Source organism: Anolis carolinensis, chromosome 3 (genome assembly GCF_035594765.1).
Source record: "Anolis carolinensis isolate JA03-04 chromosome 3, rAnoCar3.1.pri, whole genome shotgun sequence".
In the NCBI taxonomy this organism is placed as follows: Eukaryota; Metazoa; Chordata; class Lepidosauria; order Squamata; family Dactyloidae; genus Anolis; species Anolis carolinensis.
Genome location: NC_085843.1, coordinates 1,372,278 through 1,400,241, shown reverse-complemented (window position 1 = coordinate 1,400,241; position 27,964 = coordinate 1,372,278). Strand labels below are relative to the sequence as shown.

Below are 27,964 nucleotides of genomic sequence, written 5' to 3'. Positions count from 1 at the left end.
GAAAAGCATGATAGCGACACCATCGCACCCCAAAACACAGACTGCACCCCCTCGTCCCCCCCCCTCCCCGCCCCACAGAAGGAGTCAGCCAGGCCTATATTGAGAAGAGGCAAGAGGTTTATTCGTTATCTGGGGATACAGCAGAGAGGGGTGTGCAGGGAGGGCCAAAGGGGCACCGGGTGCGCCTCAGTGCGGAGGGCGCTTTGGAGCCCCATCTGGCCCCGAAGGGCACCGGAGGAAGGCGGGGGCCACCTTCTGGGCGGGGGAGGGGGCCGTGGCGGAGAGGAGCTGGGCCACGTCGGAGTAGTGATGGAAGTCAGCCCCCCGGAAAATATAGACCCCCTCAGAGGAGCAGAGGGCGGCGTCCACCTGGGAGTAGGGGATGCGGTGGGGGGCCTCCGGGGTGCGGGGGCTCCGATTCAGGTCCACGCGGCGGAGCTGGTCTCCTGGGGGGAAAGGAGGAAGGGAAGGTGTGTTATGCCAGAGTGAGATCTCCAGGGAAGGGGCCTTACCTGCCCCACTGCATGCAGCCCCTTTGCCAGCACCATCAAGAGACCCCCCGATTCTGTAAGCCATGCATTAACTCCCTCCTTTGTCGTCCCCGTCCCCCTGGCTACCATCCTGGATCTCAGGAGAGTGACTGTGTGGAGTCTTCCTCCCAACTCCCCTCCCCTCCACTTTGGGTCTTAAGGGAGGAATCTGTTAGGATTTTATGGCTGAGCATTCAGCTCACAGCAAGCAGAGTATGAAGTGTCATGCGGCTGTAAAGAATTTAGGGCTTAGGAGGCAAAGATATAAAAATGGGATACTTATAGTTGAGCATTCAGCTCACAGCAAGCAGAGTATGAAGTGTCATGTGGCTGTAAAGAATTTAGAGCTTAGGAGGCAAAGATATAAAAATGAGATACTTATAGTTGAGCATTCAGCTCACAGCAAGCAGAGTATGAAGTGTCATGTGGCTGTAAAGAATTTAGAGTTTAGGAGGCAAAGATACAAAAACGGGTTACTTATAGTTGTGCATTCAGCTCAAGCAAGCAGAGTATGAAGTGTCACGTGGCTGTAAAGAATTTAGAGCTTAGGGGACAAAGATACAAAAATGGGACACTTATACTTGAACATTCAGCTCACAGCAAGCAGAGCGTGAAATGCTATGTGGCTGTAAAGAATGTAAAGCTTAGGAGACAAAGATACAAAAATGGGATACTTATAGTTGAGCATTCAGCTCACAGCAGGCAGAGCGTAAAGTGTCACGTGGCTGTAAAGAATTTAGAGCTTAGGAGCCAAAGATACAAAAACGGGATACTTATAGTTGAGCATTCAGCTCACAGCAAGCAGAGCGTAAAGTGTCACGTGGCTGTAAAGAATTTAGAGCTTAGGAGACAAAGATACAAAAATGGGATACTTATAGTTGAGCATTCAGCTCACAGCAGGCAGAGCGTAAAGTGTCACGTGGCTGTAAAGAATTTAGAGCTTAGGAGCCAAAGATACAAAAACGGGATACTTATAGTTGAGCATTCAGCTCACAGCAAGCATAGCGTAAAGTGTCACGTGGCTGTAAAGAATTTAGAGCTTAGGGGACAAAGATACAAAAATGGGATACTTATAGTTGAGCATTCAGCTCACAGCAGGCAGAGCGTAAAGTGTCACGTGGCTGTAAAGAATTTAGAGCTTAGGGGACAAAGATACAAAAATGGGACACTTATACTTGAACATTCAGCTCACAGCAAGCAGAGCGTGAAATGCTATGTGGCTGTAAAGAATGTAAAGCTTAGGAGACAAAGATACAAAAATGGGATACTTATAGTTGAGCATTCAGCTCACAGCAGGCAGAGCGTAAAGTGTCACGTGGCTGTAAAGAATTTAGAGCTTAGGAGCCAAAGATACAAAAATGTGATACTTATAGTTGAGCATTCAGCTCACAGCAGGCAGAGCGTAAAGTGTCACGTGGCTGTAAAGAATGTAGAGCTTAGGAGGCAAAGATACAAAAATGGGATACTTATAGTTGAGCATTCAGCTCACAGCAAGCAGAGCGTAAAGTGTCACGTGGCTGTAAAGAATTTAGAGCTTAGGAGGCAAAGATACAAAAACGGGATACTTATAGTTGAGCATTCAGTTAACAGCAAGCATTGCGTAAAGTGTCACGTGGCTGTAAAGAATGTAGAGCTTCGGAGGCAAAGATACAAAAACGGGATAATTATAGTTGAGCATTCAGCTCACAGCAAGCAGAGCATAAAGTGTCATATGGCTGTAAAGAATGTAGAGCTTAGGAGACAAAGATACAAAAATGGGATACTTATAGTTGAGCATTCAGCTCACAGCAAGCAGAGCGTAAAGTGTCACGTGGCTGTAAAGAATTTAGAGCTTAGGAGGCAAAGATACAAAAACGGGATACTTATAGTTGAGCATTCAGTTAACAGCAAGCATTGCGTAAAGTGTCACGTGGCTGTAAAGAATGTAGAGCTTCGGAGGCAAAGATACAAAAACGGGATAATTATAGTTGAGCATTCAGCTCACAGCAAGCAGAGCATAAAGTGTCATATGGCTGTAAAGAATGTAGAGCTTAGGAGACAAAGATACAAAAATGGGATACTTATAGTTGAGCATTCAGCTCACAGCAAGCAGAGCATAAAGTGTCATGTGGCTGTAAAGAACTTAGAGCTTAGGAGGCAAAGATACAAAAAGGGGATACTTATAGTTGAGCATTCAGCTCATAGCAAGTAGAGTGTAAAATGTCACGTGGCTGTAAAGAATTTAGAGCTTCGGAGGCAAAGATACAAAAACGGGATACTTATAGTTGAGCATTCAGCTCACAGCAAGCAGAGCATAAAGTGTCATGTGGCTGTAAAGAATGTAGAGCTTAGGAGACAAAGATACAAAAATGGGATACTTATAGTTGAGCATTCAGCTCACAACAAACAGAGTGTGAAGTATCATGTGGCTGTAAAGAATTTAGAGCTTAGGAGGCAAAGATACAAAAACAGGATATTTATAGTTGAGCATTCAGCTCACAGCAAGCAGAGCGTAAAGTGTCATGTGGCTGTAAAGAATTTAGACCTTAGGAACCAAAGATGCAGAGTTCTATCGGAGTTCTTCTGGCATAAGGGATTTTCCTCAGCCTCTTCTAAAGCTAAGTACTCCTCACTGAGGACTGCAGACTTGGGCAGGGTGGGGTTGAATTCCAACAGAATTACCATTATCATCGCCATCATCATCACCATCATCCTCCCCTCCTTGCGTACCTTGTATGAGGTAGACATACTGGGAATGGGGGCAGGCGAAGGCGGCGTCGGCCCCCGAGACCCCCAGCTCTTCCTGGATGGGCTTGGGGTAGCCCTCCACGCGGCGGTAGCCTTGGTCAGCCAGGTAGATGGTCACCTGCGAACCCTGCCGGATGCACAAAGCAAGTGGGGTGGGGTCAGGGGTCATTCGGTTGAAAAGACCTGGGTAGCCCCCTCCTCCCCGGCACCAGGACCCCCACCCCAAACCCAAGCATGTTTCTGCCTTTGCAATGGGAGCAACAAGGCCCCACTCTTTTATTGGAAATAACTGCACCCGGTCTCTGGGCACACATCCCTTTGGAAATAAATGACAATTATGACCTTATTGAAAAGGAAAAAAATTATGTCATATCCATTTGCCAAATGTGAATCACCTTTTGAAAACCACTCGTCAAGAAAAGCATGGCCTTGTTAGAAGTCAACCTTTTGAACAAGTGATATTCATAACTATTCATGTAATGGCACATAGGGAACTCAGCTGTTAAACTAAAGAACCATGTTTTTGAACTACCAAGGACAAAAACACGCCACTACAAAAATATGGTTAGCAGAGTTTTAAAGATGTTTCTTTTAAGTTGCAATTGCAGTTGCCCAAAAGTTATATACTCCCTTGAAATCTTTTAGTTTAAAATATGCACTTGGAGATAAAAAAAAGTCTTATTTGAAAAATAACGTATTTTTTACTCAGAAACATCTTGTATTAATTCACCATACAGGCACATTTCTTAGTAAAGTTCAGTTATAGATGGGATGTAGTTCTCTGTGTGTTGAGTACACAGGGTATCATTCATAATCAATTCTCCATAGTCTTTAAGTATAATTGTACTCACTGAAGTCCATAAGTCATACTTCTCTACTGAAGTCTAAACACATACATGCATCCACCTCCACTGAGGTCTGATGCAAAACAGACATCCACCTCCAGTGAGGTGTAAAGCAGACTGAATACAAAATAGAGTCTTGAGTCTGAACATGCTCAGTACAGTTACATGCCTATAGTCCCTCCCACACCGAAGAGGTACAGTCAAACTGTTAGAGATGTCATCCTGCACTGCCTTAAGTCTCTATCATTAGATAGCAAGCTTAGAACAGAGTTAGGGACACCTTCCCACAGTCCTATGCATGCTTGATAGGCTTTACTCTTATTTCCTTCTTCCTGTCCTGTTTAGATCCACCCCATCCTTTTGTTGATTTTAGAAGTGTGATCTCTCCTAGAGGTTGATGTAACTTCCTCAGTTTAGCCTTTGGAATTTTTATGGCCCTAGAGAAGAAAGGGACTCACCATGCAGTGGTCGCTATCATTCTTCCTGCTTTGGTTCACTGAGAGGACGCATTTTGTCCCCTCTTGTAGTCAAGATGTAGCTATCTAGATTCTTTGTTATTTTGATCCGTCTACCTGCCTTAGACCAGATTAGATTAGCTAGTTAGCTCCAAACCTTTTTCTATCCATCAATGGATTTCTTTTACCTCAATAAATGCTTTTAAACTTTAAAGCTGACTTTGCAATCCTTTGCCATCCAGAAGACAAAGGCGTTCCTGAACTCGATCCCTGTAAGTTTTCCTGCTGTTTTGGAAGAGATACTTCCACACCCTCTGCTGTCTTTACCTCACAAAGAAGATCATTTGAGCTTAAAGGCTCGCAGATTCCCAACTAAAACTGGCAAACCAACATACACATAGAATACAGGTTCTATCTATCTATCTATCTATCTATCTATCTATCTATCTATCTATCTATCATCTATCTATCTATCTATCTATCAACAAATGCGATTTCCTGCTTCTTAGCGGTGGGGTTGGACTAGATGGCCCATGAGGTCTCTTCCAACTCTACTATTCTATGATTCTATGATTCTATGAAATAAATAGTGAAAGGCTTGGGAAGTTGCTATTTCCAACATATTTACAAGGGGCGGGGTGGGGGGGTTGGAGGCCTGGCTCCCCACCCTACAAAGGATTCTGTTCTGGGGGAAGGGGAAGAGACCCCACTCCTGAGGGAAACATGGCTGTTCAGGGAACCGGGGGGCAGGAGATGCCTCCTTGCCCATAGAGATGACCCCTGCAGCCTCCCCGCCCATAGACACACCTGGATCAGGTGGAGCTTGTTGTCCCAGCTGAAGGCGGCGTCCACCTCTCCCTGCAGGTCCTTCCAGGTGTGGCTCAGGGGCCAGGCGTGCAGTCCGTCCCGGGAAGATTTCTTGTCCACCTGGAAGTAGTGTCCCTCTGGGTGCAAGAGGGAGGGAGGGAGGGAGGTAGTAGTGGGGCTCCTTTGAGGGTCTCAATGGGGGGCATTGGCACCTTGCCCTCCGAACACACTCCACATCAGCTGCACAGACCTACCGCCCCCCCCTTGGCCACCCAAAAGAGCAGCCACGGCCCCTGTGACGGCGCGAGTGGCGCCGTCTATATGTTGAACTGTAAGTTACAAGATTTGAATTGTATCATGCCTGATTTTGCTTTTACCCTGTAAATGTAGTTGGATTGGTTATTTATAGCTGTCAGTCAATGTTGTTTGTACCAGTTATATTGCTTCCTCAGCTCAATTGTTTGACTCCACCCTCTTCCTGGAGTAGGACAGTGTTTCCTCCTTTCATTCCACCAGAAAGCTCTCTACCAGATGGACGTGAGAGAGAGACTTGGCTCGGAAAGCCCTTGAAAAGTTACCTCTCAGCACCAATTCTGAGGTTCTTACCCTTGAGACCTACGCTTCATGTTCAGGCGCAACCTGAACGACGTTGAGGAGTCTCAAGCGCCTTCAAATCAGTCCTTTGGCAACAGAGGAAGACTGTGTCTTCAAACATAGGTCACTGGACTGAGGCTGAGTTTGCTCCGGCATTCACAGCCAGAGAAAGAGGGAACTGGAAAAGCTTCGCAGCTTCAGAACTCCTTGGACTTAAAACAACCAAAGACTGTAATGTATATTTTCTTTTACCCCTTTGAAACTTCCAGATAACCTTTTGTGAACAATAAAACCAGTTTTTGAGTTATCTACAGTGTTTTGGTCCTTAGGAGTTCCAGTTTCCCTAAAGGAGGGCAAGAAGCAATCCCTTTGGGGAAAGATGTCACGTCCATGCCTCTTCCGCTAAGAGTTATAGCCCCAGGCGCGACAGCACAGCCCCGCCTCTGCCCCATGACACCCCACAGGTGGAGGTCCCATCACTCCTCCTTCAGAGCTCTCTCAAGAGACACCCATGATCCACCATCTCTCACCTCGGAAGGCGTAGATCCGTCCAGCGTCGTCTGAGGAAAAGGCCCGGAAGGGGAGCCCGCTGCAAGGGTCAAGTGTGGCCTGGAGGGTGGCGTTCTTCCGAGCCTCGTGCCCATGGCCTGCCGGGCAGGGGGGGGGAGGGTTCAAATGGAGGACAAACCCTTCCAGACGCTCCCCCACAATCCCCCTCTTCTTAAGATCAAGGCAGTCCCAGAATATGCTTGCAGACCATGCCTTGTGCCCAAAACACGGCCCTGTCCTTCACCCACAGGTGGTGGTGGGGAGTCTGCCTCTCAGGTGAAGGCCAGGGGGGGCTATCAGGTCATGGCCCCACTCTCCACCATATTCCCTTCCACTTGGGTTGAGGTTCCTCCAAGTCCCTGGTTCCCCTCTGAAGCTCTTGACTGAAGTGAAGAACTATCAACACTTGTTGTCAAAGGCTTTCATGACCGAGATCACAGGGTTGTTGTATGTTTTCTGTGCTGTTATGGCCATGTTCCAGAAGCATTCTCTCCTGATGTTTTGCCCACATCTACACTTGTTTAGAGAGCTATTGAGGACAGAGAGAAGCACGTCTGTTTCCTAATTCCATGTAACTCAAGTTGTTTGGCTTCCTTCTAGCATTTTAAATTATTATTATTATTATTATTGTATGACACACCAAACAAGATAGATATGCTGGATTTCGTTTCACAAAATCACAAGTCGAACTCTTCCCAAATGTCTAGGACTGTGTGATGTATTTTCGGATGATGCGCACAGATCCCAGTAGGGTGGCCTTTTGCAGTTGGCAGATCGTGATTTTGTCAATGTCTATTGTTTCCAAATGCCGGCACGGCACCCAATGTGCCCATCACCACCAGGACCACCTGTACTGGTTTCTGCCAGAGTCTTTGCAGTTCAATCTTGAGGTCCTGAGAGCGGCTGAGTTTTTCCTGTTGTTTTTCGTCAATGCGACTGTCACCTGGGATGGCGACATCAATGATCCAAACCTTTTTCTTTTCCACAACTGTGATGTCTGGTGTGTTGTGTTCCAGAACTTTGTCAGTCTGGATTCGGAAGTCCCACAGTATCTTTGCGTGCTCATTTTCCAATACTTTTGCAGGTTTGTGATCCCACCAATTCCTTAATGCTGGGAGGTGGTACTTGAGGTGTAAGTTCCAATGAATCATTTGGGCCACATAGTTGTGCCTCTGTTTGTAGTCTGTCTGTGTGATTTTCTTACAGCAGCTGTTATTATTATTGTTATTATTATTATTATTATTATTATTATTATTATTATTATTAATGAAAAACAACAAGAAAAATTCAACCGTTATCAAGACCTCAAAATCGAATTGCAAAGGCTCTGGTACAGGAGCGTACCGGTGGTCCCAGTGGTGATCGGCACACTGGGGGTGCCATCCCAAAAGATCCCAGTCAGCATTTAAAAACTATAAACATTGACAAAATTATGATCTGTCAACTACAAAAGGATACCTGACTGAGATCTACGCGCATCATCTGAAAATACATCACACAGTCCTAAACGCTTGGGAAGTGTTCGGCTTGTGATTTTGTGATACGAAAGCCAGCATATCTATCTTGTTTGCTGTGTCATACAATAATAATAATAATAATAATAATAATAATAATAATAATAATAGATCTTTATTTGTACCCTGCCACCATCTTCCGATAGGGACTTGAGGGGGCTCACAGAAGCCCTCCAAGTGCCGCAGATAAACAACAATACATAAGTCTATACACAGTGATATAAGTAGAAAAACATCAACAATGCACATAAACTCCCAGCTAATAAAATTGTAAAATTATAAAATTTCCTAAAAAGCAGTAGAACCTGCAAATAAAGCTGGCTATCTATCTGCAGTAACAAATCAAAGTGCAAAGTGACATAATCAGTGGATCATCGGGCTGACTATAGATTATACAATTTTCAGACAAAAGCTTGTCTGGAGAGCCATGTTTTAAAACTCACCCGAAAGGCTTGAAGAGGGGGACTCATCTAAGCTCTTTCGGGAGGGTATTCCAGAGCCAGGGAACCACCACAGAGAAGACCCCCCCCCCTTGTCCTCACCAACCGCATTTGAGATGGTGGTGGGACTGAGAGAAGGGCCTCCTGGACAGATCTCAAAGCCCACAGCAGTTCAGAGAAGGAGATGCGGTCTCAGAGATAGGCTGGGCCTGAAGTGTATAGGGCTTTATAGGTCATCATTTTTAGAGGCCACTTCCTTTACTTCCTCCCAAAGCTCTTTGGGGCTTTTATCTTTGTGTTTACACGGCCTGCCCTTGTTTTACTGTTTCTTTGATTTCCTGATGTAATGTCTATTATCATTTATTGTATTACTTTTAATTGTGCTATGATATGCTGTTTTTATATTTTATTATATTGTATTGCTCTGGGCATAGCCCCATGTTAGCCGCCCCGAGTCCCCGTTGGGGAGATGGTGGTGGGGTATAAATAAAGTTTTATTATTATCAACACAACGACGTTGTATGACACAGCAAACAAGATAGATATGCTGGATTTCGTTTCGCAAAACCACAAGTCGAACACTTCCCAAGTGTCTAGGACTGTGTGATGTATTTTCTGATGATGCATGCAAAAGGGTGGCCTTTTGCAGTTGGCAGATGGTGATTTTGTCAATGTCTATTGTTTCCAAATGCCGGCTGAGATCTCTTGGCACGGCACCCAGTGTGCCCATCACCACCGGGACCGCCTGCACTGGTTTCTGCCAGAGTCTTTGAAGTTCAATCTTGAGGTCCTGAGAGCGGCTGAGTTTTTCCTGTTGTTTTTCGTCAATGCAACTGTCACCTGGGATGGCAACATCAATGATCCAAACCTTGTTCTTTTCCACAACTGTGATGTCTGGTGTGTTGTGTTCCAGAACTTTGTCAGTCTGGATTCGGAAGTCCCACAGTATCTTTGCTGCTCATGTTCCAATACTTTTGCAGATTTGTGGTCCCACCAGTTCTTTGCTGCTGGGAGGTGGTACTTGAGGCATAAGTTCCAATGAATCATTTGGGCCACATAGTTATTATTATTATTATTAATGGCCTTTGTCCTGATGTCTTGCTCCTGGGCTGCAAGGATCAGGCCTTCTGTCTCCTTCTTCAGGTCCCATTCGTGAGCCAGTTTTATTATTATTATTATTATTATTATTATTATTATTATTATTATTATTATTAATTGCCTTTGTTCTGATGGCTTGCTCCTGGGCTGCAAGGATCAGGCCTTCTGTCTCCTTCTTCAGGGTCCCATTCGTGAGCCAGAGCCAGGTCTTCTATTATTATTATTATTATTATTATTATTATTATTATTATTATTATTAATGGCCTTTGTCCTGATGTCTTGCTCCTGGGCTGCAGGGATCAGGCCTTCTGTCTCCTTCTTCAGGGTCCCATTCGTGAGCCAGAGCCAGGTCTTCTATTATTATTATTATTATTATTATTATTATTATTATTATTATTATCATTATTATTATTAATTGCCTTTGTCCTGATGTCTTGCTCCTGGGCTGCAAGGATCAGGCCTTCTGTCTCCTTCCTTCTTCAGGGTCCCATTCGTGAGCCAGAGCCAGGTCTTCTATTATTATTATTATTATTATTATTATTATTATCATTATTATTATTAATTGTCTTTGTCCTGATGTCTTGCTCCTGGGCTGAAAGGATCAGGCCTTCTGTCTCCTTCTTCAGGGTCCCATTCGTGAGCCAGAGCCAGGTCTTCTATTATTATTATTATTATTATTATTATTATTATTAATTGCCTTTGTTCTGATGGCTTGCTCCTGGGCTGCAAGGATCAGGCCTTCTGTCTCCTTCTTCAGGGTCCCATTCGTGAGCCAGAGCCAGGTCTTCTATTATTATTATTATTATTATTATTATTATTATTATTATTATTATTTTTAATTGCCTTTGTCCTGATGGCTTGCTCCTGGGCTGCAAGGATCAGGCCTTCTGTCTCCTTCTTCAGGGTCCCATTCGTGAGCCAGAGCCAGGTCTTCTATTATTATTATTATTATTATTATTATTATTATTATTATTATTATTAATTGCCTTTGTCCTGATGGCTTGCTCCTGGGCTGCAAGGATCAGGCCTTCTGTCTCCTTCTTCAGGGTCCCATTCGTGAGCCAGAGCCAGGTCTTCTATTATTATTATTATTATTATTATTATTATTATTATTATTATTATTAATTGCCTTTGTTCTGATGTCTTGCTCCTGGGCTGCAAGGATCAGGCCTTCTGTCTCCTTCTTCAGGGTCCCATTCGTGAGCCAGAGCCAGGTCTTCTATTATTATTATTATTATTATTATTATTATTATTATTATTAATTGCCTTTGTCCTGATGTCTTGCTCCTGGGCTGCAAGGATCAGGCCTTCTGTCTCCTTCTTCAGGGTCCCATTCGTGAGCCAGAGCCAGGTCTTCTATTATTATTATTATTATTATTATTATTAATGGCCTTTGTCCTGATGGCTTGCTCCTGGGCTGCAAGGATCAGGCCTTCTGTCTCCTTCTTCAGGTCCCATTCGTGAGCCAGTTTTTATTATTATTATTATTATTATTATTATTATTATTATTATTATTATTATTAATTATCCTCCATGAGGCTCACGCCTGCCATAGGGGACAATGGGGTCAGTGGACCCCTTCCTGCCAGTCTGCTGGGGGCAAAACAAAGATGGTGCGAGAGACCCCCCTCCCAATAGGCACACACCCAGAGACACCCAAGGCGGGGGGGGGGGCTCACCTCTGCCCGGGCAGCGCATGAAGTAGTCCCTGGCATCCCGCGGGTAGTTGGGGGGCACCTCCCCAGTGACCGGGTCGAAGCGCAGAAAGCTGACGCCCTGGAAGCAGTAGTAGCGGCCCAGCCAGCGGGCGGCCGCAGAGCAGTTGGACACGGCCGGCCACTCCCGCTGCTTCGCCACCTGGGTCTTCAGGTCATAGGTCACGACGTGAGGGCCTGCGGGGGTGGAAAGGGGTGAAGATGGCACCGGGTCCGGCTCAGGTGTTGTAGTTCAGCCTTTGATTGTGTCTGCACCTGATGTCAGTGGGGATTTTGGACCTGCAAGCCAGCCTGATGTCACTGGGGATTCTGGGACTGCAGACCAGCAAGAGAGTCAGCAAGAGATTTTAAGCCCTGAAGCTGAGCGTTCTCTGTCTGAAGGCCACATTCCAGAAAGGCTGTTTACTAGGGAAGCAAGGTCAGAAGCAGAGATGAGCTCAGAGGAGGAGAGTCCAGGCGCACAGTCTAATGGGCCGGGCTGTGGCGCAGCTGGCTAGTAACCAGCTGCAATAAATCACTACTGACCGAGAGGTCATGAGTTCGAAGCCCGGGTCGGGTTAAGCCCCCGACCATTAAATAGCCCGGCTTACTGTTGACCTATGCAGCCCCGAAAGACAGTTGCATCTGTCAAGTAGGGAAATTTAGGTACGCTTTTTTGCGGGAGGCTAATTTAACTAATTTACAACATCATAAAACTGCCAGCAAAACACGAGGAAAGGAATGAGGAAGTACAGCCACTAGTGGACGATGAAGCAACAGCTCCCCCTGTGGCCGGAATCGTGAAGCTGGAAAAAAAATGTTAGATGCCTCTGTGTCTGTCTATATATGTTGTTTGTCTGTTGGTATTGAATGTTTGCCATATATGTGTTCATTGTAATCCGCCCTGAGTCCCCTTTGGGGTGAAAAAGAAGGGCGGGATATAAATACTGTAAATAAAATAAATAATAAATAAATGAGCAGTTAGATAGGAGAATTACGTTTTGTCAGCACAGTTTGCGAAGGTCAAGATGCTTGTTAGCCAGAAAGTCCTTATCGGTTACCAAGGAGAGAGGGCATGATTATCTATCTATATTATCAAGAAGGCTTTTTTGCCCGTCTGGTCAACGTTGGTGTTTGAGGATACATCTCTTTCCAAGTCAAGCCTGCTAAGGGATATCTAGTTCCATGTTTCCTGTTGCTCATGTTCCATGCTTCCAGGTTTTAAAGATTGCTCCTGATTCTGTTTTGGAATTATTCTGCTTTTGTATTCCTGGTTTTGGATGCTACTCTTGTACTTTGAATTCTGTGGACTACTTCTGACTTTGGTTTTTATACTCTTTGGCTGATCTGCTTCTCGCACATATTCTTCAATAAACTGCTTTGCTGTTTCACCTTGGACTGGAGTGTGGTGTTAAATACAGAGGTGCTTCCCGGCCGTGGAGTACAACACGGGGAAGTTCCGCTGTGGCCTGGCCAGAGGGAGAGCGCAGGCCAAGCGGGTGGGGGGCCAGGCCACTGACCGTCAGGGCAATTCGGTTTCCAGCAGGACTTTTGCAGAGGCCGGAGAGGATCAGACAAGGTTCATGAAGAGGCAGAGGGCAGGGAACCCACCAACCCTTGGCCTCACCCTTGAAGAAGAGGAGGGTCCCGTCCCTGCATTCCTTGGGGTGGCACTCCACGGCCGCGTCCAGGTCCGCCGGGACCCCTTTGAACTCGTCCCCAATGGGCCGCGGGTAGCCATCGCGAAGCCTGCCATTGGCATAGGCCCAGAGGAGATCGCCCTGCAGAGAAAGGAAGGAAGGGCACCGCTGGAAGATCCCTCCGACCAGGCAACCCCCTGCTTCCCAAATAGGTTGGCCATGATGATGCCCCCCCAACTGCCTCCTCTGACACACACCTTGAAGAGGAAGACGTTGTCGTGGACGTCAGGGCGGTCCAGGTGGTGGATCCTCAGGGCGGCATCGATGGGGCCCTGGACCTCCGGCCAGGAGGCGTTGAGGGGCTCGGCCGCCCCACTGAACCCCTTCCAGACCAAATCCCCTGCGGAAGGAAGGAAGGAAAGTGAGCATCCAGCAGATCATAGAATCATAGAATCATAGAATCATAGAATAGTAGAGTTGGAAGAGACCTCATGGGCCATCCAGTCCAACCCCCCGCTAAGAAGCAGGAAATCACATTCAAAGCACCCCCGACAGATGGCCATCCAGCCTCTGCTTAAAAGCCTCCATAAGGCCAGGAAGCAGACTGTACTCAAGGGGGTGGTCTCAAGCGGCACCCCTTCCTATCCAGCTCCGAGGACAACGCTGACCACTTGAGACAAAGGGCAAACACAGTCCCCAATTACAAACTGTTGGAAAAATGTCATCCTGCACTGCTTAAGTCTCTATGGTTAGATAGGAAGCCTAGAAAAGAGTTAGGGACACCTTCCCCAGTTCCATGCGTGCTTTGATTAGGCTTTACTATTGTTTCCTCCTTCCTGTCCTGTTTAGGTCAACCCCACCCTTTGATGCTTTAGAAATGTGATCTCTCCTAGGGCTTTGATGTAACTTCCTCCAATTTGGCTTTTGGAATGTTTATGGCCCTAGAGAAGAACAGACCCACGAGGCTTGGTCGCCATTCCAGCTTCCTGCTTTGTTCCAGAGAGAGGACGCACTTTGTCCCTCTACTAGCAAGATGTAGCTATCTAGATCTTTGTTATTTTAATCCGTCTATGTGTATTAGATCAGATTAGATAAGTTAGTTAGCTCCAAACCTTTTGTTATGGTTGAGCCTTATGGCTCCGCTACTGGGAGACGTGGTTGTAAGACTCCTCGAGAGTCAGACTCTCTTGAGGAGCGAGAAAGGAAACGGCTGCGGGACATATTTGCAGAACCAACAGACGAAGACTCCTTTGAGGGTTTTACCGAGGGAATGGAGGAAGAGGTGGTTAGCTCAGAGGAGGATGACATGGAATGGACTCGTGTGAGGGAGGATTTGGGTGTCACCGGCAATGCTAGTATGGGAGGCGACTGGCGGGTTGCAGGATCGGACCCGTGGACGAGTTGGAGGGATGGAACGAGATCCACAGCTGGGGATGCTGTGGGGCGTAGTCAAAGGTGTGTTAGCTCTGATGAGGATGATGATGATGAGGCACCTGGAATTAGGGTAACAGCTGACAGCGATGAGGAGTTGTAACTGGCATAAAATGGGGTTTAGAATCCAGGGCTAATTGCGTTGGGCAAGGTAATCTGGACGAACGCTTGGGCTCTTGTTGGGAATTTCCTGAAGACGGGTGTGTTTCGTTTGCTGAATACGTAAGTTACCAAGGACACTGGGCATAGACGGCGGGAGGAACTGTGTGGGCTTTTGTTGTGCAACCTGTGTTTAATCTTATTAGCTTGGACCTCCGTCGTCTTCTTGACGGACATTAATTGCCTATTCTGGATTGACGCTGGACTGACTGACTGACTACGACCTCGGACTACCCCTTCTGTGGCTTTCGGTGGAATTGGTGTATCAAAGACATCTGTACCTGGCTTTCGACCTCGGACCGGACTGGGACCCCGCTGACCGCTGCTACTCTACAGAACGCCTGGATCTGGATTCTGTTTGCGGCACGGAGGAGTAACAACCTTAAGTTACTCATTTGCAGCTTTCGAGTAGCAGAGAGGAATCTGCTGCCAGCTGTTTATGTTTCTTTGAATCCTTGTTTATCAACTTTTGTTTGTTTAAATTGCCGGGCTGAAGTAAGCATTTTCTGTTTAACCCGGATTAAACTCCTGTTTAATCCGGTTTATCTTTTGAACCACTTTTGGTATCAGCGGAGTCTTTTTTGTGTATCTTTTTCACTAAAGGCGAGTGTTTGCCTAGCCCTTTGTTTCATACGGGCACTTTTTAGTTCTGTAACTTTAATAAACTGTGTTGAACTTTATCTGGTGGCGTTCTGTCTCTGACACCTTTACTATCCATCAATGTATTTCTTTTTACCTCAATAAATGCTTTTAAACTTTAAAGCTAACTTTGCATCCCTTTTCCTTCCTGAAGACCCAGAGGCCTTCCAAAACTCACACTGCGAGTAAGTCTCACTGCTGCATTCTACTCTGCTATTTTAATGGGAATTTACCTCATAAAGGGGGTGATTAGAGCTTAACGGCTCTTCAATTCCCAACACAAACATCTGTCCTACAAACAACTCCTAGTTAAGAAAGGGGTTAAGACAACAGAAAATGAAAGGAATCTTCCCCTCAAAAGAAAGGGAAATCCACTCCTGGAAGAGTTATTTTTTGTTGGAATTCAACCCCACACTGCCCAAGTCTGTAGTCCTCAATGAGGGTTAGTTAGCTTTAGAATAGACTGGGTGAAATCCCTTCCCCTCTGTCTCCGGAATGAGTTGCGATGCATCTATTTCTTATCTCCTCTCTGTTTCTGCTCTCATTCTGATTGGTTGTGTAGAATGAATACTTTGCAGGTGCATGCCTTTTGCTTCAGACTTTTCTACGTTTACTTCTTGGTGTGTGCTGTGTGCATTCAGATTTGTGTGTCAGGAGAGATGGAGTGTTTGAAGATTTTTCCCTCTCTTTGAACCCTAGAAGAGATGGGGTTAGTTAAGAGTAGCTCAGACCCAGTTCTTTACTATGAAGAAATGTAGATATTGTTTTTGTCAATAAATCTTTTGTCATTTAAAGATTGAACTCTGGATCTTTGCCTCCTAAGATCTAAATTTTTTCCAGTCGCATGGCACTTCACGCTCTGCTTGCTGTGAGCTGAATGCTCAACTATAAGCCTCCTGCTGCTTTTGCGTATTTTGGGTGCTCTGCTGCTTTGGGTAGTTTCTCCTAACACACAAGAAAATTCTAACAATGATCGGGGGGAAAGGTCTCTCCACTGAAGCTTTATCTCTAATCCTTGTTTCCACAAAAAGCCACATTTTCCAAAATCCAATTCTCACAGGGACAGGAAGGGAGGGGAAATGATCTGAAGAAGGGCACAAAACAATTACCTTCCCTATGTGATCCAAAGCTAATATATCTGTGTATGTATGTATGTATGTATGTATGTGTATATATACATATACATATATACAGTAGAGTCTCACTTATCCAACATAAACGGGCCAGCAGTATGTTGGATAAGCGAATATGTTGGATAATAAGGAGGGATTAAGGAAAAGCCTATTAAACATCAAATTAGGTTATGATTTTACAAATTAAGCACCAAAACATCATGTTATACAACAAATTTGACAGAAAAGGTAGTTCAATACGCAGTAATGCTATGTAGTAATTACTGTATTTATGAATCTAGCACCAAAATATCACGATGTATTGAAAACATTGACTACAAAAATGCGTTGGATAATCCAGAACGTTGGATAAGCGAGTGTTGGATAAGTGAGACTCTACTGTGTATATATATATAGTTGGTGTGACACCTAAAAATGTTCTGACTTTTAAACTCAGCTTTAAAAAAAAAACCTACAGAACCTACCTTGTTTGTAACTTCAGCACTGCCTGAATTGCTATCACTTAGTTTTAGTGAAAGATACACACACCACACATACATATATACATACATACATACATCATACATACACACACACACACATATATACTAGCTGTGCCCGGCCACGTGTTGCTGTGGTGTAGTCTGATGATTAGGATCCCTCTGGTTAGGAAGCAGCCTGACTTTGAAGCTGTAAGGCTGTTCCGTGGTATTCAAGGTGGCCAACAGAGGATCCCTATGGACAGGAAGCAGCCTGGCTTTGAAGCTGCAGGGCTGGTCCACCATGGCAACGTTTTTTAAAAGTGCCGTTAGTTCCTCAGGGTGATGTAGTTGCTTCAATTCCCACACGCGTGGTAAGCAATTGGGGGTTTTCTGTTATTTGGACTTAATTTTTCTAGGTGGTTTTGATTGAAAGACATAGATTGGATGACTATGTCTTTTGTGGCCAAATTTGGTGTGATTTGGTCCAGTGGTTTTGTTGTTTACTCCATGGGAAAAACGCACATTGTAGGTTGTGTTGTCAATTTTCTAGGTTGGGGGCCTTTAGTTTGGTTGTTTTGCCCGGTGGAGTGATGCCATTCTCCTTTTATATATATAGACTAGCTGTGCCCGGCCACGTGTTGCTGTGGCAAAGTATGGTGTTATGGGAAATAAAGTCTTGAGGAATTGGTGGTAGTTAAGGTCAAGGGTCAAGGTTTTCTCCTGACATTAAGTCCAGCCGTGTCCGACTGCGCACTGAAGTGGATTATATGGCAGTGTGGAGTCAAGATAATCCAGTTCAAAGCAGATAATATAAAATTATAAATGGGTTATATAGCTGTGTGGAAGGGCCTTGAGTCTGCACTGCCATATAATCCAGTTCAAATCTGATAATCTGTATTTTATAGGCAGTGTGGAAGAGGCCTAAGTGAGGCCTAACTCTGCCTGTCCCCTAGGCTGCATGGGTTGCTAGGAGACCAAGTGGGCGGAGCTTAGCCTTCTAACTGTAAGCAATTGGATAAAAACAATTATTCCTCTCCCTCTAATTAGGACTTTATTTTTCTTTTTGTTGTATGAACGTAGAGGCATGGGTGAGGGGTTGTGCTGCCAAGTTTGGTGTTTCTGGGATGTGTAGTTTTGTTGTTTTGTCCTAGGCCGAAATTTCATTACCCTTTTATATATATAGATATAGGAGAGAAAAATCTGCTTTTTGGCATTATGTTCTGATTTCTGAACAAAAGTTACTAAACAAGGGAAAGGGGTTCCCGGAATCAGGCCCCGCTCTAATCAGAGGACATCCATGCGCAGGAGGCCCCTTACCTTGGAAGAAGAGCATGGTCCCATTTTCATCCAGCGTGATGGCATCGAAGCCTTCTTCGCCGCAGCGGCGTGCAAGCTCTGCAAGGAAGAGCAAGAGAGGGGTCAGGGTTGGTCTGCTTTTCCTTCTTCAGGCTCTATAGCCCAGGCATGGGCCAACTTCGGCCCTCCCTCTGTAGCGGAACCTTTGTGCTACGGTCCTTGTTGAGCGCAGTGGAGGGATTGGAGACGGACAACTGGAGTATTTCCAAGAAAGCAGTTTTATTTGGCAAGTGGCCACTAGGGTTCCCCCTCGCACAAAATAAGTGCTTTCCCAGGGAGAACCCCCAGCGGCGGGCTGAGTAAATATTTATACACACTACAAGGTTCGGGTTATGCCCGCCCACAAGCAAATTCATTGGCTTAGAGTTGTGACGCTGCTTGACTTGCACCCAATCAGCGCTGACCAGTGGCCCGGCCGCACTCTTTCTGTGCCGTGTTCACAATCATTCAGAGCGCCTGCGTGCGCAGGCGCTGTTTGTTTATCTTTAGCTTTCATTTCTTCAGAAACACATGATTTCCCAGAAATCACATGTTTCTGTGAGTTTATGCACCCGGGTCGCTAGCCGTTGCCATCTCTGCCCATATATGGTATTTCCTGGGGTTCTTTAACCTCCCGCCTCACCTCCAGGTGTTTTGGACTTCAACTCCCACCATTCCTAACAGCCTACCGGCTGTTAGGAATGGTGGGAGTTGAAGTCCAAAACACCTGGAGGGAGGGCCAAAGTTGGCCCATGCCTGCCCTAAAGCCTTTGTGGAAGAAGAATGGGGAAGTGAGGAGAGAGGAGGGGGCCAAGTGCTTACCTGGGTCACTGGGACCGGGATGCGGACCCAGATGGTGCCAGCTGCCGCCGCCGCCTCCTGCTCCGGTGCCGTGGGGCTTGCGGTCCCTGAGGAGAAAGCGCCTTGCTTAGCCCCCGGTCCTGCCAACCCTGGGGAAGAAGCCCCAGAAAGCCCCGGAGCCCACCTCCCCACTCTTATGCTTTTCCCTTTCTGCACTGGGACAAGAGCTGCCCTGCATCCTCCTCCTACACAAAATCCCAGAATACTTGTAAAGTATCTATACCAGGGGTCCCCAAACTAAGGCTCGGGGGCCGGATGCGGCCCTCCAAGGTCATTTACCTGGCCCCCACCCTCATTTTAAAACTTCGCCTCACCCAAAGTCTGAAATGACTTGAAGGCACACAATACCAACAATCCTACTTAACTTGACTTATCTCATTGGCCAGAAGCAGGCCCACACTTCCCATTGAAATCCTGGTAGGTTTATGTTGGTTAAAATTGTTTTTATTTTTAAATATTGTATTGTTCTTTCATTTACTGTGGTAATAATTGATATATTGTGTATACATGTAATATTGATACTAATATTATAATGTAATACAATATAATACCAATAATTATACGATATAATAATATCTAACCTAGCAGTTCGAAAACATGCCAATGTGAGTAGATCAATAGGTACCACTCCGGCGGGAAGGTAACGGCGCTCCATGCAGTCATGCCAGTGGCCACATGACCTTGGAGGTGTCTACGGACAACGCCGGCTCTTTGGCTTAGAAACGGAGATGAGCAGCAATCCCCAGAGTGTGAGTAGATCAATAGGTACTGCTCTGGCAGGAAGGTAACGGCGCTCCATGCAGTCATGCCAGTGGCCACATGACCTTGGAGGTGTCTACGGACAACGCCGGCTCTTTGGCTTAGAAACGGAGATGAGCAGCAATCCCCAGAGTGTGAGTAGATCAATAGGTACTGCTCTGGCAGGAAGGTAACGGTGCTCCAGGCAGTCATGCCAGTGGCCACATGACCTTGGAGGTGTCTACGGACAACGCCGGCTCTTTGGCTTAGAAACGGAGATGAGCAGCAATCCCCAGAGTGTGAGTAGATCAATAGGTACTGCTCTGGCAGGAAGGTAACGGCGCTCCATGCAGTCATGCCAGTGGCCACATGACCTTGGAGGTGTCTACGGACAACGCCGGCTCTTTGGCTTAGAAACGGAGATGAGCAGCAATCCCCAGAGTCAGACATGACTGGACTTAACGTCAGGGGAAACTTTTACCTTTACCTATTATATATTAAATGCAATATTACTAATAATATTACAGTATAGTGGTATAGGACAATATACTAATATATAATGCTAATATTGTGCTATGCCAATAATATTATATATTGTATGTACATACAACTTGTAAGCCGCTCTGAGTCCCCTTTGGGGTGAGCAAATAAATAAATAGATGTTGTTGGGGTTTGTTTGTTTTTTTGCACTACAAATAAGACATGTGCACTGTGCATAGGAATTTGTTCGTATTTTTTTTCAAATGATAATTCGCCCCTCAACAGCTTGAGGGATCATGAACCAGCCCTCCACTTAAAAAGTTTGAGGACCCCTGATCTATACAAACACAAGATAGTCTATGTACAAAGAAAATGTGTCCAAATAACATATATTATTAAAGTACAAAGCTCAATTTGGCCGTAGCAGACAAAATGAAAAGGAGCAACAGCTCTAACACAAAAGTTATTCAAGTCTGGTATTGGTTCCAATGTATATAGGCTTCAGGGATACATTCTATATATATATAAAAGAGTGATGGCATCACGGCGACCGACAAAACAACAAAACTACAGCCCCCCCAACCTCGAAATTTGACAACACAACCCATCATCCACGCCTCTAGGTTGATACAACAAAAAGAAAGAAAAATAAAGTCCCAATTAGAGGGAGAGGAATAATTGTTTTTATCCAATTGCTGCCATCTATATCTATATATATAAAAGAGTGATGGCATCAGGGCAGTGGACAAAACAACAAAACTACAGGCCCCCCAACCTCGAAATTTGACAACACAACCCATCATCCACGCCTCTAGGTTGATACAAAAAAAAGAAAAGAAAAATAAAGTCCTAATTAGAGGGAGAGCAATAATTTTTTTTATCCAATTGCTGCCAGTTTAGAGGGCTAATCTCTGCCCACTTGGTTGCCTAGCAACCAGCCAAGGGACAGCCAGGTTTCAGTTAGGGGACAGGCAGATTTAGGCCTCACTTAGGCTTCTTCCACAGATTATCTAATTTGCACTGGATTATATGGCAGTGTAGACTCAAGGCCCTTCCACACAGCTATATAACCCATTTATAATCTTATATTATCTGCTTTGCACTGGATTATCTTGACTCCACACTTCCATATAATCCACTTCAGTGTGCATTTTATACAGCTGTGAAGAAGGGGCCTCATATAATCCAGTTCTAAGCAGATAATATAAGATGATCAATATACAGTCGACTCTCACTTATCCAACATAAACAGGCCGGCAGGATAAGTAAATATATTGGATAATAAGAAGGGATTCAGGAAACGCTGATTAAACATCAAATTAGGTAATCGTTATACAAATTAAGCATCAAAACATCATATTATACAACAAATTTGACAGAAAAGGTAGTTCCATGCGCAGTAATGCTATGTAGTAATTACAGTAGAGTCTCACTTATCCAACACTCGCTTATCCAAAGTTCTGGATTATCCAACGCATTTTTGTAGTCAATGTTTTCAATATATCATGATATATTGCTAAATTCATAAATACAGTAATTACTACATAGCATTACTGCGTATTGAACTACTTTTTCTGCCAAATTTGTTGTCTAACATGATGTTTTGGTGTTTCATTTGTAAAATCATAACCTAATTTGATATTTAATAGGCTTTTCCTTAATGCCTCCTTATTATCCAACATATTCGGTTATCCAACATTTTGCCAGCCCACTTATGTTGGATAAGTGAGACTCTACTGTACTGTATTTACAAATTTACCAGTAAAATATCACAATGAATTTGAAACACTGACTACAAAAACATTGATTATGAAAAGGCAGACTGTGTTGGATAATCCAGAACATTGTATAATCGAATGTTGGATAAGTGAGATTCTACTTTGATATGAAATAATTTCTAGGATAGAATAATGCAGAACAATATAATCTCTAAACCAGGACAGTAATAAAGAAATAAAGAAAGTAAATAAAGCAAGGAAATTGGAAAATCCACAAAGGAAACAATCAGGGCCAGCTAACACCTCCCAAGAAAGGATTCTTCCAGAAAGGAAGCTGAGAAGGCAGTGAAGCACTATGTATTACCAAAGTCATTATTACTATCATTACTATCCTTACTATTATTATTATTATTATTATTATTATTATTATTATTATTATTATTATTATTATTGTGTTGCGGTCAACCGTGAAAATGAATACAATCTGGCTCCAAGTATTCAAAAACACTAAAATCAGAATATATAAAAATTAATGTGGTATAATAAAACAGAACAATACAATCTCTAAAATCAGAACACTAAATAAAGAACAACACTCTGAAAATAGGGGAATTCCACACAGAAAACAATCAGGGCCAGCTAACACCTCCCAACAAAGGATTCCCATCATCAAAGTCTGGCCAATCCTCTGTTTTCTCAGGGCCACAGACAGTAGAAGCATATAAAATATCGCAAACAACACCACTCTGAAAACAAGGTAATTCCAGACAGGAAACAATCAGGGCCAGCTAACACCTCCCAACAAAAAAATCACTCAGGGAGGAAACAGCTAGGCTTTAAATCTGCAAGGCCATTACATCCTAATCATTTTTCCTAATTGCAGCATTCATACTTGCCTCCAACAGACAAAAAAAAAAAACAATCAGAAATATTGTATATTCACAACCTTTAGGAAATAATGTCCCCTGATGGCACAGCGTGTTAAAGCGCTGAGCTGCTGAACTTCTGGACCAAAAGGCCGCAGGTTTGAATTGGGGGAACTGACAGAGCCCCCACTGTTAGCCCCAGCTTCTGCCAACCCAGAAGTTCAAAAACATGTAAATGTGAGTGCATCAATAGGTACTGCTCCGGTGGGAAGGTAACGCTGCTCCATGCAGTCATCCCACATGACCTTGGAGGAGTCTACAGACAACGCCGGCTCTTCGGCTTAGAAATGGAGATGAGCACCAACCCCCAGAGTCAGACATGACTGGACTTAACGTCAGGGGATAACGTTTACCCTTTACCTTAACTACCACCAATTCCTCAATACTTTATTTCCCATACCACCAGACTTCGCCACAGCAACGCGTGGCCGGGCACAGCTAGTCTATATATAAAAGAGTGATGGAATCCTGGCGACCTACAAAACAACAAAATTAAGTACCCCACAACCTCGAAAATTGACAGCACAACCCATCATCCATGCCTCTAGGTTGATACAACAAAAAGAAAAATAAAGTCCTAATTAGAGGGAGAGGAATAATTGTTTTTATCCAATTGCTGCCATCTATATATATAAAAGAGTGATGGAATCCTGGCGACCTACAAAACAACAAAATTAAGTACCCCACAACCTCGAAAATTGACAGCACAACCCATCATCCACGCCTCTAGGTTGATACAACAAAAAGAAAAATAAATTCCTAATTAAAGGGAGAGGAATAATTGTTTTTATCCAATTGCTGCCAGTTAGAAGGCTAAGCTCCGCCCACTTGGTCTCCTAGCAACCCACTCAGCCCAGGGGACAGGCAAAGTTAGGCCTCACGTAGGCCTCTTCCACACTACCTATAAAATACAGACATCACCAGACAACGGCACAGCAATGCGTGGCCGGGCACAGCTAGTAGTCAATGAAAATATCTTCCAAGCAAATTAAACAGATGGTTGGCCGTGTTGCTGTATACTGGAATGAAGAAAATAATGATAGAGCACCACTCTCACAAAAGTCTTCGAAAGTAAAGTCCAAATAAAGTCCCAAGTCTACAGGGGTCCCGGGTATTTTTGTACCCTGTTTCAGGGAGAAAATCCCCTTCTTCAGGAGTTGTTATACTCAGCAACAATGAATTTATATCTAAAACAGAACATAGAGTAACAAGTATTTTATATTTACAGTACCAACAAGTATTTTACCGGTGCCTTCCCTGCTTCCTCAATGAATTTTCAACAACCAGAAACAAGAGGTAGATAAAGTAAGTTATGCACTCGGGAGGCAGGCATAGTTGAATTATGGTTTGTGTTGCTCAAGCAATGATATACATCTCCTCAGACAAATGATAAAGGACTCCGTACCATCATGACGACTTCTGACTCAATGGGTCCACAAGGCATTAAACAAAACATCTGCTTATCGATAAGATCTTACAGAATGAATCCTAGAGTTGGAAGAGACTTCATGGGCCACCCAGTCCAACCCCATTCTGTCAAGAAGCAGGAAAATCGCATTCAAAGCACCCCGACAGATGGCCATCCAGCCTCTGCTTCAAAGCCTTCACCACACTCTAGGGCAGAGAGTTCCACTGCTGAACAGCTCTCACAGTGAGGAAGTTCTTCCTCATGTTCAGGTGGAATCTTGTTTCTTTCCTGTTGTTTGTTCCTAGTCTTCAGGGCAGCAGAAAGGAAGCCTGCTCCCTCCTCCCCATGACTTCCTTCTCCTCACGTCTTGATCCCTGACCCTCATCATGTCTCTTCTCTCTCCGCCTTCTCTTCTGCAGGCTAAATATGCCCAGCTCTCTCAGCCACTCTTCATAGGGATTCTTGTTCTTCAGACCCTTGATCCTTTGAGTCGCTTTCTGTAGACATGTTCCAGCTTAGAGTCAACATCTCCCTTCAACTGCAGTGCCCAGAATGGGATAAAGTGAGATTCCAGGTGTGGCCTGACCATTACAACTTCTGACTCAAGACATTAAACAAAAATCCTGCTCATCGAGAAGAGCTAACAGAATGTGCCACTGACAAAAAGAAGCATATGAATTCACTAATTTACCCTGTTTTCCCGAAAATAAGACATCCCCTGAAAATAAGACCAAGTAGAGGTATTGCTGAATTGCTAAATATAAGACCTCCCCTGAAAGTAAGACCTAGCAAAGTTTTTGTTTGGAAGCATGACCGCCGAACAGAACACCAGAGCAGATAGGATTGGTAAATGTACGTACCATAGAGTGTTGTACATGGAAATAATGGGAGTACAGTAGAGTCTCACTTATCCAAGCCTCTGGATAATCCAAGCCATTTTTGTAGTCAATGTTTTCAATATATCGTGATATTTTGGTGCTAAATTCGTAAATACAGTAATTACAACATAACATTACTACGTATTGAACTACTTTTTCTGTCAAATGTGTTGTATAACATGTTTTGGTGCTTAATTTGTAAAATCATAACCTAATCTGATGTTTAATAGGCTTTTCCTTAATCCCTCCTTATTATCCAAGATATTCGCTTATCCAAGCTTCTGCCGGCCCGTTTAGCTTGGATAAGTGAGACTCTACTGTAACAAGAAATTCTGGATAGGATTCAGTTTGTCTGGTCATGCTGGCTTGTGATGACAACTACTGAACAGTATATAATAAATGCTCATTTTTTTGGTTTAACAATAAATGTGAATTGTTCTTCATGGGAAAATAAGACATCCCCTGAAAATGAGACCTAGCGCACCTTTGGGAGCAAAAATTAATATAAGACAATCTTATTTTCGGGGAAACACGGTATATCAGTGGAAGATCCTGGGTGGGGAAAAGAACTCTTGTCTGTTGGAGGCCAGGGTGAATTTTGTAATTAATCACTTTGATTAGCATTAAATGGCCTTCCCAGCCTCACATCCTGGACTGGGGAAACCCTTTGTTCAGAGTCATTAGCTGCCCCTGATTGATTCCTGTCTGGAATTCTTCTGTTTTCAGAGTGTTGCTCTGAATTATTTACTGTTCTGATTGTGGAGTTTTTTTAATATTGGTAGCCGGAAAACACACAACAACCCTTTATCATTATTATTAGTGTGAGGAGGAGGAGGAGGAGGGGGATGGGACCCCCCCCCCCCCGGTCTTATTTTCAGGGAAACACAGTAGTGCTTCTATTATAACACTTTTTAGTGACCTTACAACAAACACCACCTTATAGTAGAATGAGATTTTGCCGAATCCACTGCAACAATTTAGGACAAATGTTGCTTCAGCTTCCAAACCCTCAGAATGCTGAACCCTTGATGTTGAAAACATTATAATGTTTGCAAAATTATATAGTTCATGTTTAGCCAGTAGGTCTGTACCTTTAACTGGTAATATGCTTGTATTTTGAGCTTTATCAATCAGATACAGCTGGAGCTATGTTTGTCATTTATATATTCTTTGCACTCTGCCTGTATTTTCTCTCTGAGTTTTTTGTTCCTGCATTTTGCTTCTGTTACAGCATTAAAGTAAGTTGACTTTATGCTACAGTGTAGTTTTTTATTTGACCACATTACTTCGGGGCTATGTTTCTGCTGCAGCTTTATTCTATTTTTCTATGATACTCTGCAACCTAAGGTTTTTACCTTTGCTAACATTTCTCACCGCCCCTTTTTTCCTTAGTGTTGATAAATAGGATATTGCCGGTTATGTTCAAAACTTCCCTTAAGAACGACTTATCAGTAACTGGTCATTTTGTCGCCAGCATTCCTCTCCAACTGGGCTGCTCAGATGATTAAAGAGGAGAGGAGACAATGAGACATATCTCCGGATACGCAGCCCTTTTTAGTGCTTGGTAGTGTCTTGCTCATGCTCATGCTACCTGTGGGAAGCATTAAAAAGGGAAGAATGCCCTCCCTGCCCTCCCTGCCCAACCTGTGCCAGACTCACGGTGTGGGGAAGCCTTCCAGGGCCAGGGCCCAGCTGAGCCAGCACAGGGTTCGCAGCAGCACGGCCATCCTGCCAGGAGAGGATCAGGTGGACGCAGTGCCGCTCCAGGCCTTTATGGAGGTGCCCAGAGGGTTTCCCAATCCCTTGCACAATCCGCACCCGCCCCTTAGCCCTTCCCTCTGCCCAGAGGCTGCTCCCCCTTGGACCAAGGCCCAGGACCCCCTTTGGCCCACACGGCCCCCCGCCCTGCCTTTCTGGGGATTCCCACTGGCCCCTTTTCCCAGCAGACAGCACCGAGGAGGGCAAATATTTGAGTGCAAAAGGACACGGAGAACAAAGGCACACAGAGTTCCCAAAAAGTATGTGTGAGAGGGGGAGGCTTCCCTGAGACTATGAGCCGCAAAGACAAGGGGAGGCACAAGGAGGACGGGCTCGCCAAAGGCCAACGTCCAGAGCCATTATTTATTATTATTTACAGTATTTACATTCCACCCTCTTAATAACAACAACAACAACAACAATAATTGTGCTGTTTTCTGGCATTGTGTATTTCTGCCGCTTCTGTGACTGTTCATTTGGGTTTTGATGATTCCGTAGCCCACTTGTCGATGGATGTCCAGAATCAGCAGCATCCACCGCGGTCCTTTTTATCCTGGGCGACGACCGAGCCAGTATAGACTTCGTTTGGGTTTGATTCTCCATAATGCTAATGGTTTAGGTGCTCTTAGTTCTGCTCCTCAGCTGAGGCCTCTCTGGCTTGGTTGGACCTGCCGGTAGTTACACTACCGCCAGCACAGCCCTCAGTCATCATTGGAGCAGCTAAGCCCCCCCCCCACGTCAAGGTGGCACCTTGTCATCAACATCAAGCATGAACATGTGAAGACTGTGGTCAGTAAAGAATACACACAAAGGGTCAGAAAAATTCTCAAAAGCAAGCTCAATGGAGGCAACACCATCAAGGCCATAAACACCTGGGCCATACCTGTCATAAGATATACTGCTGGCATTATAAATTGGACACAGGCAGAACTGGACAATTTGGACAGAAAAACAAGAAAACTCATGATCATTCATCATTCACTGCACCCTCGCAGTGATGTTGACTGGCTATATCTGCCTAGAAGATCAGGGGGCAGAGGACTCTTGCAAGTAAAACAAGCAGTCAAAGAAGAAGAACATGCCCTGGCAGAATATGTAAAACAAAGTGAAGAACCTGCTTTGATTGAAGTCAAAAATCAGAAACTC

The 27,964-nt window shown here is 44.5% G+C and overlaps 1 protein-coding gene across 1 annotated transcript; it reads right to left on the bottom strand.

The window, feature by feature from the left end:
* Positions 1–99: 99 nt before the first annotated feature.
* hpx (hemopexin) lies at positions 100–26,878 on the bottom strand. The gene is made up of 10 exons (XM_062974357.1): positions 26,720–26,878; positions 18,874–18,959; positions 18,034–18,111; positions 13,151–13,293; positions 12,881–13,034; positions 11,239–11,451; positions 6,489–6,605; positions 5,365–5,501; positions 3,240–3,384; positions 100–446 (listed from the first exon to the last, which is right to left on the bottom strand). Exons 1-10 carry the CDS (start codon positions 26,785–26,787, stop codon positions 187–189), a joined length of 1,401 nt encoding a protein of 466 aa, XP_062830427.1. The 5' UTR covers positions 26,788–26,878; the 3' UTR covers positions 100–186.
* Between the last annotated feature and the right edge of the window lie 1,086 nt (positions 26,879–27,964).

What these genes read in the sequence shown, in the direction of transcription:
- hpx (XM_062974357.1), bottom strand. Translation starts at nt 26,787, where the DNA reads ATGGCCGTGCTGCTGCGAACCCTGTGCTGGCTCAGCTGGGCCCTGGCC. An exon ending in CTGGAAGGCTTCCCCACACC is followed by an intron (nt 18,960 to 26,719) that starts GTGAGTCTGGCA and finishes CTTTCTCCTCAG; the next exon opens with GGACCGCAAGCCCCACGGCA. An exon ending in ACAACGTCTTCCTCTTCAAG is followed by an intron (nt 13,035 to 13,150) that starts GTGTGTGTCAGA and finishes CTTTCTCTGCAG; the next exon opens with GGCGATCTCCTCTGGGCCTA.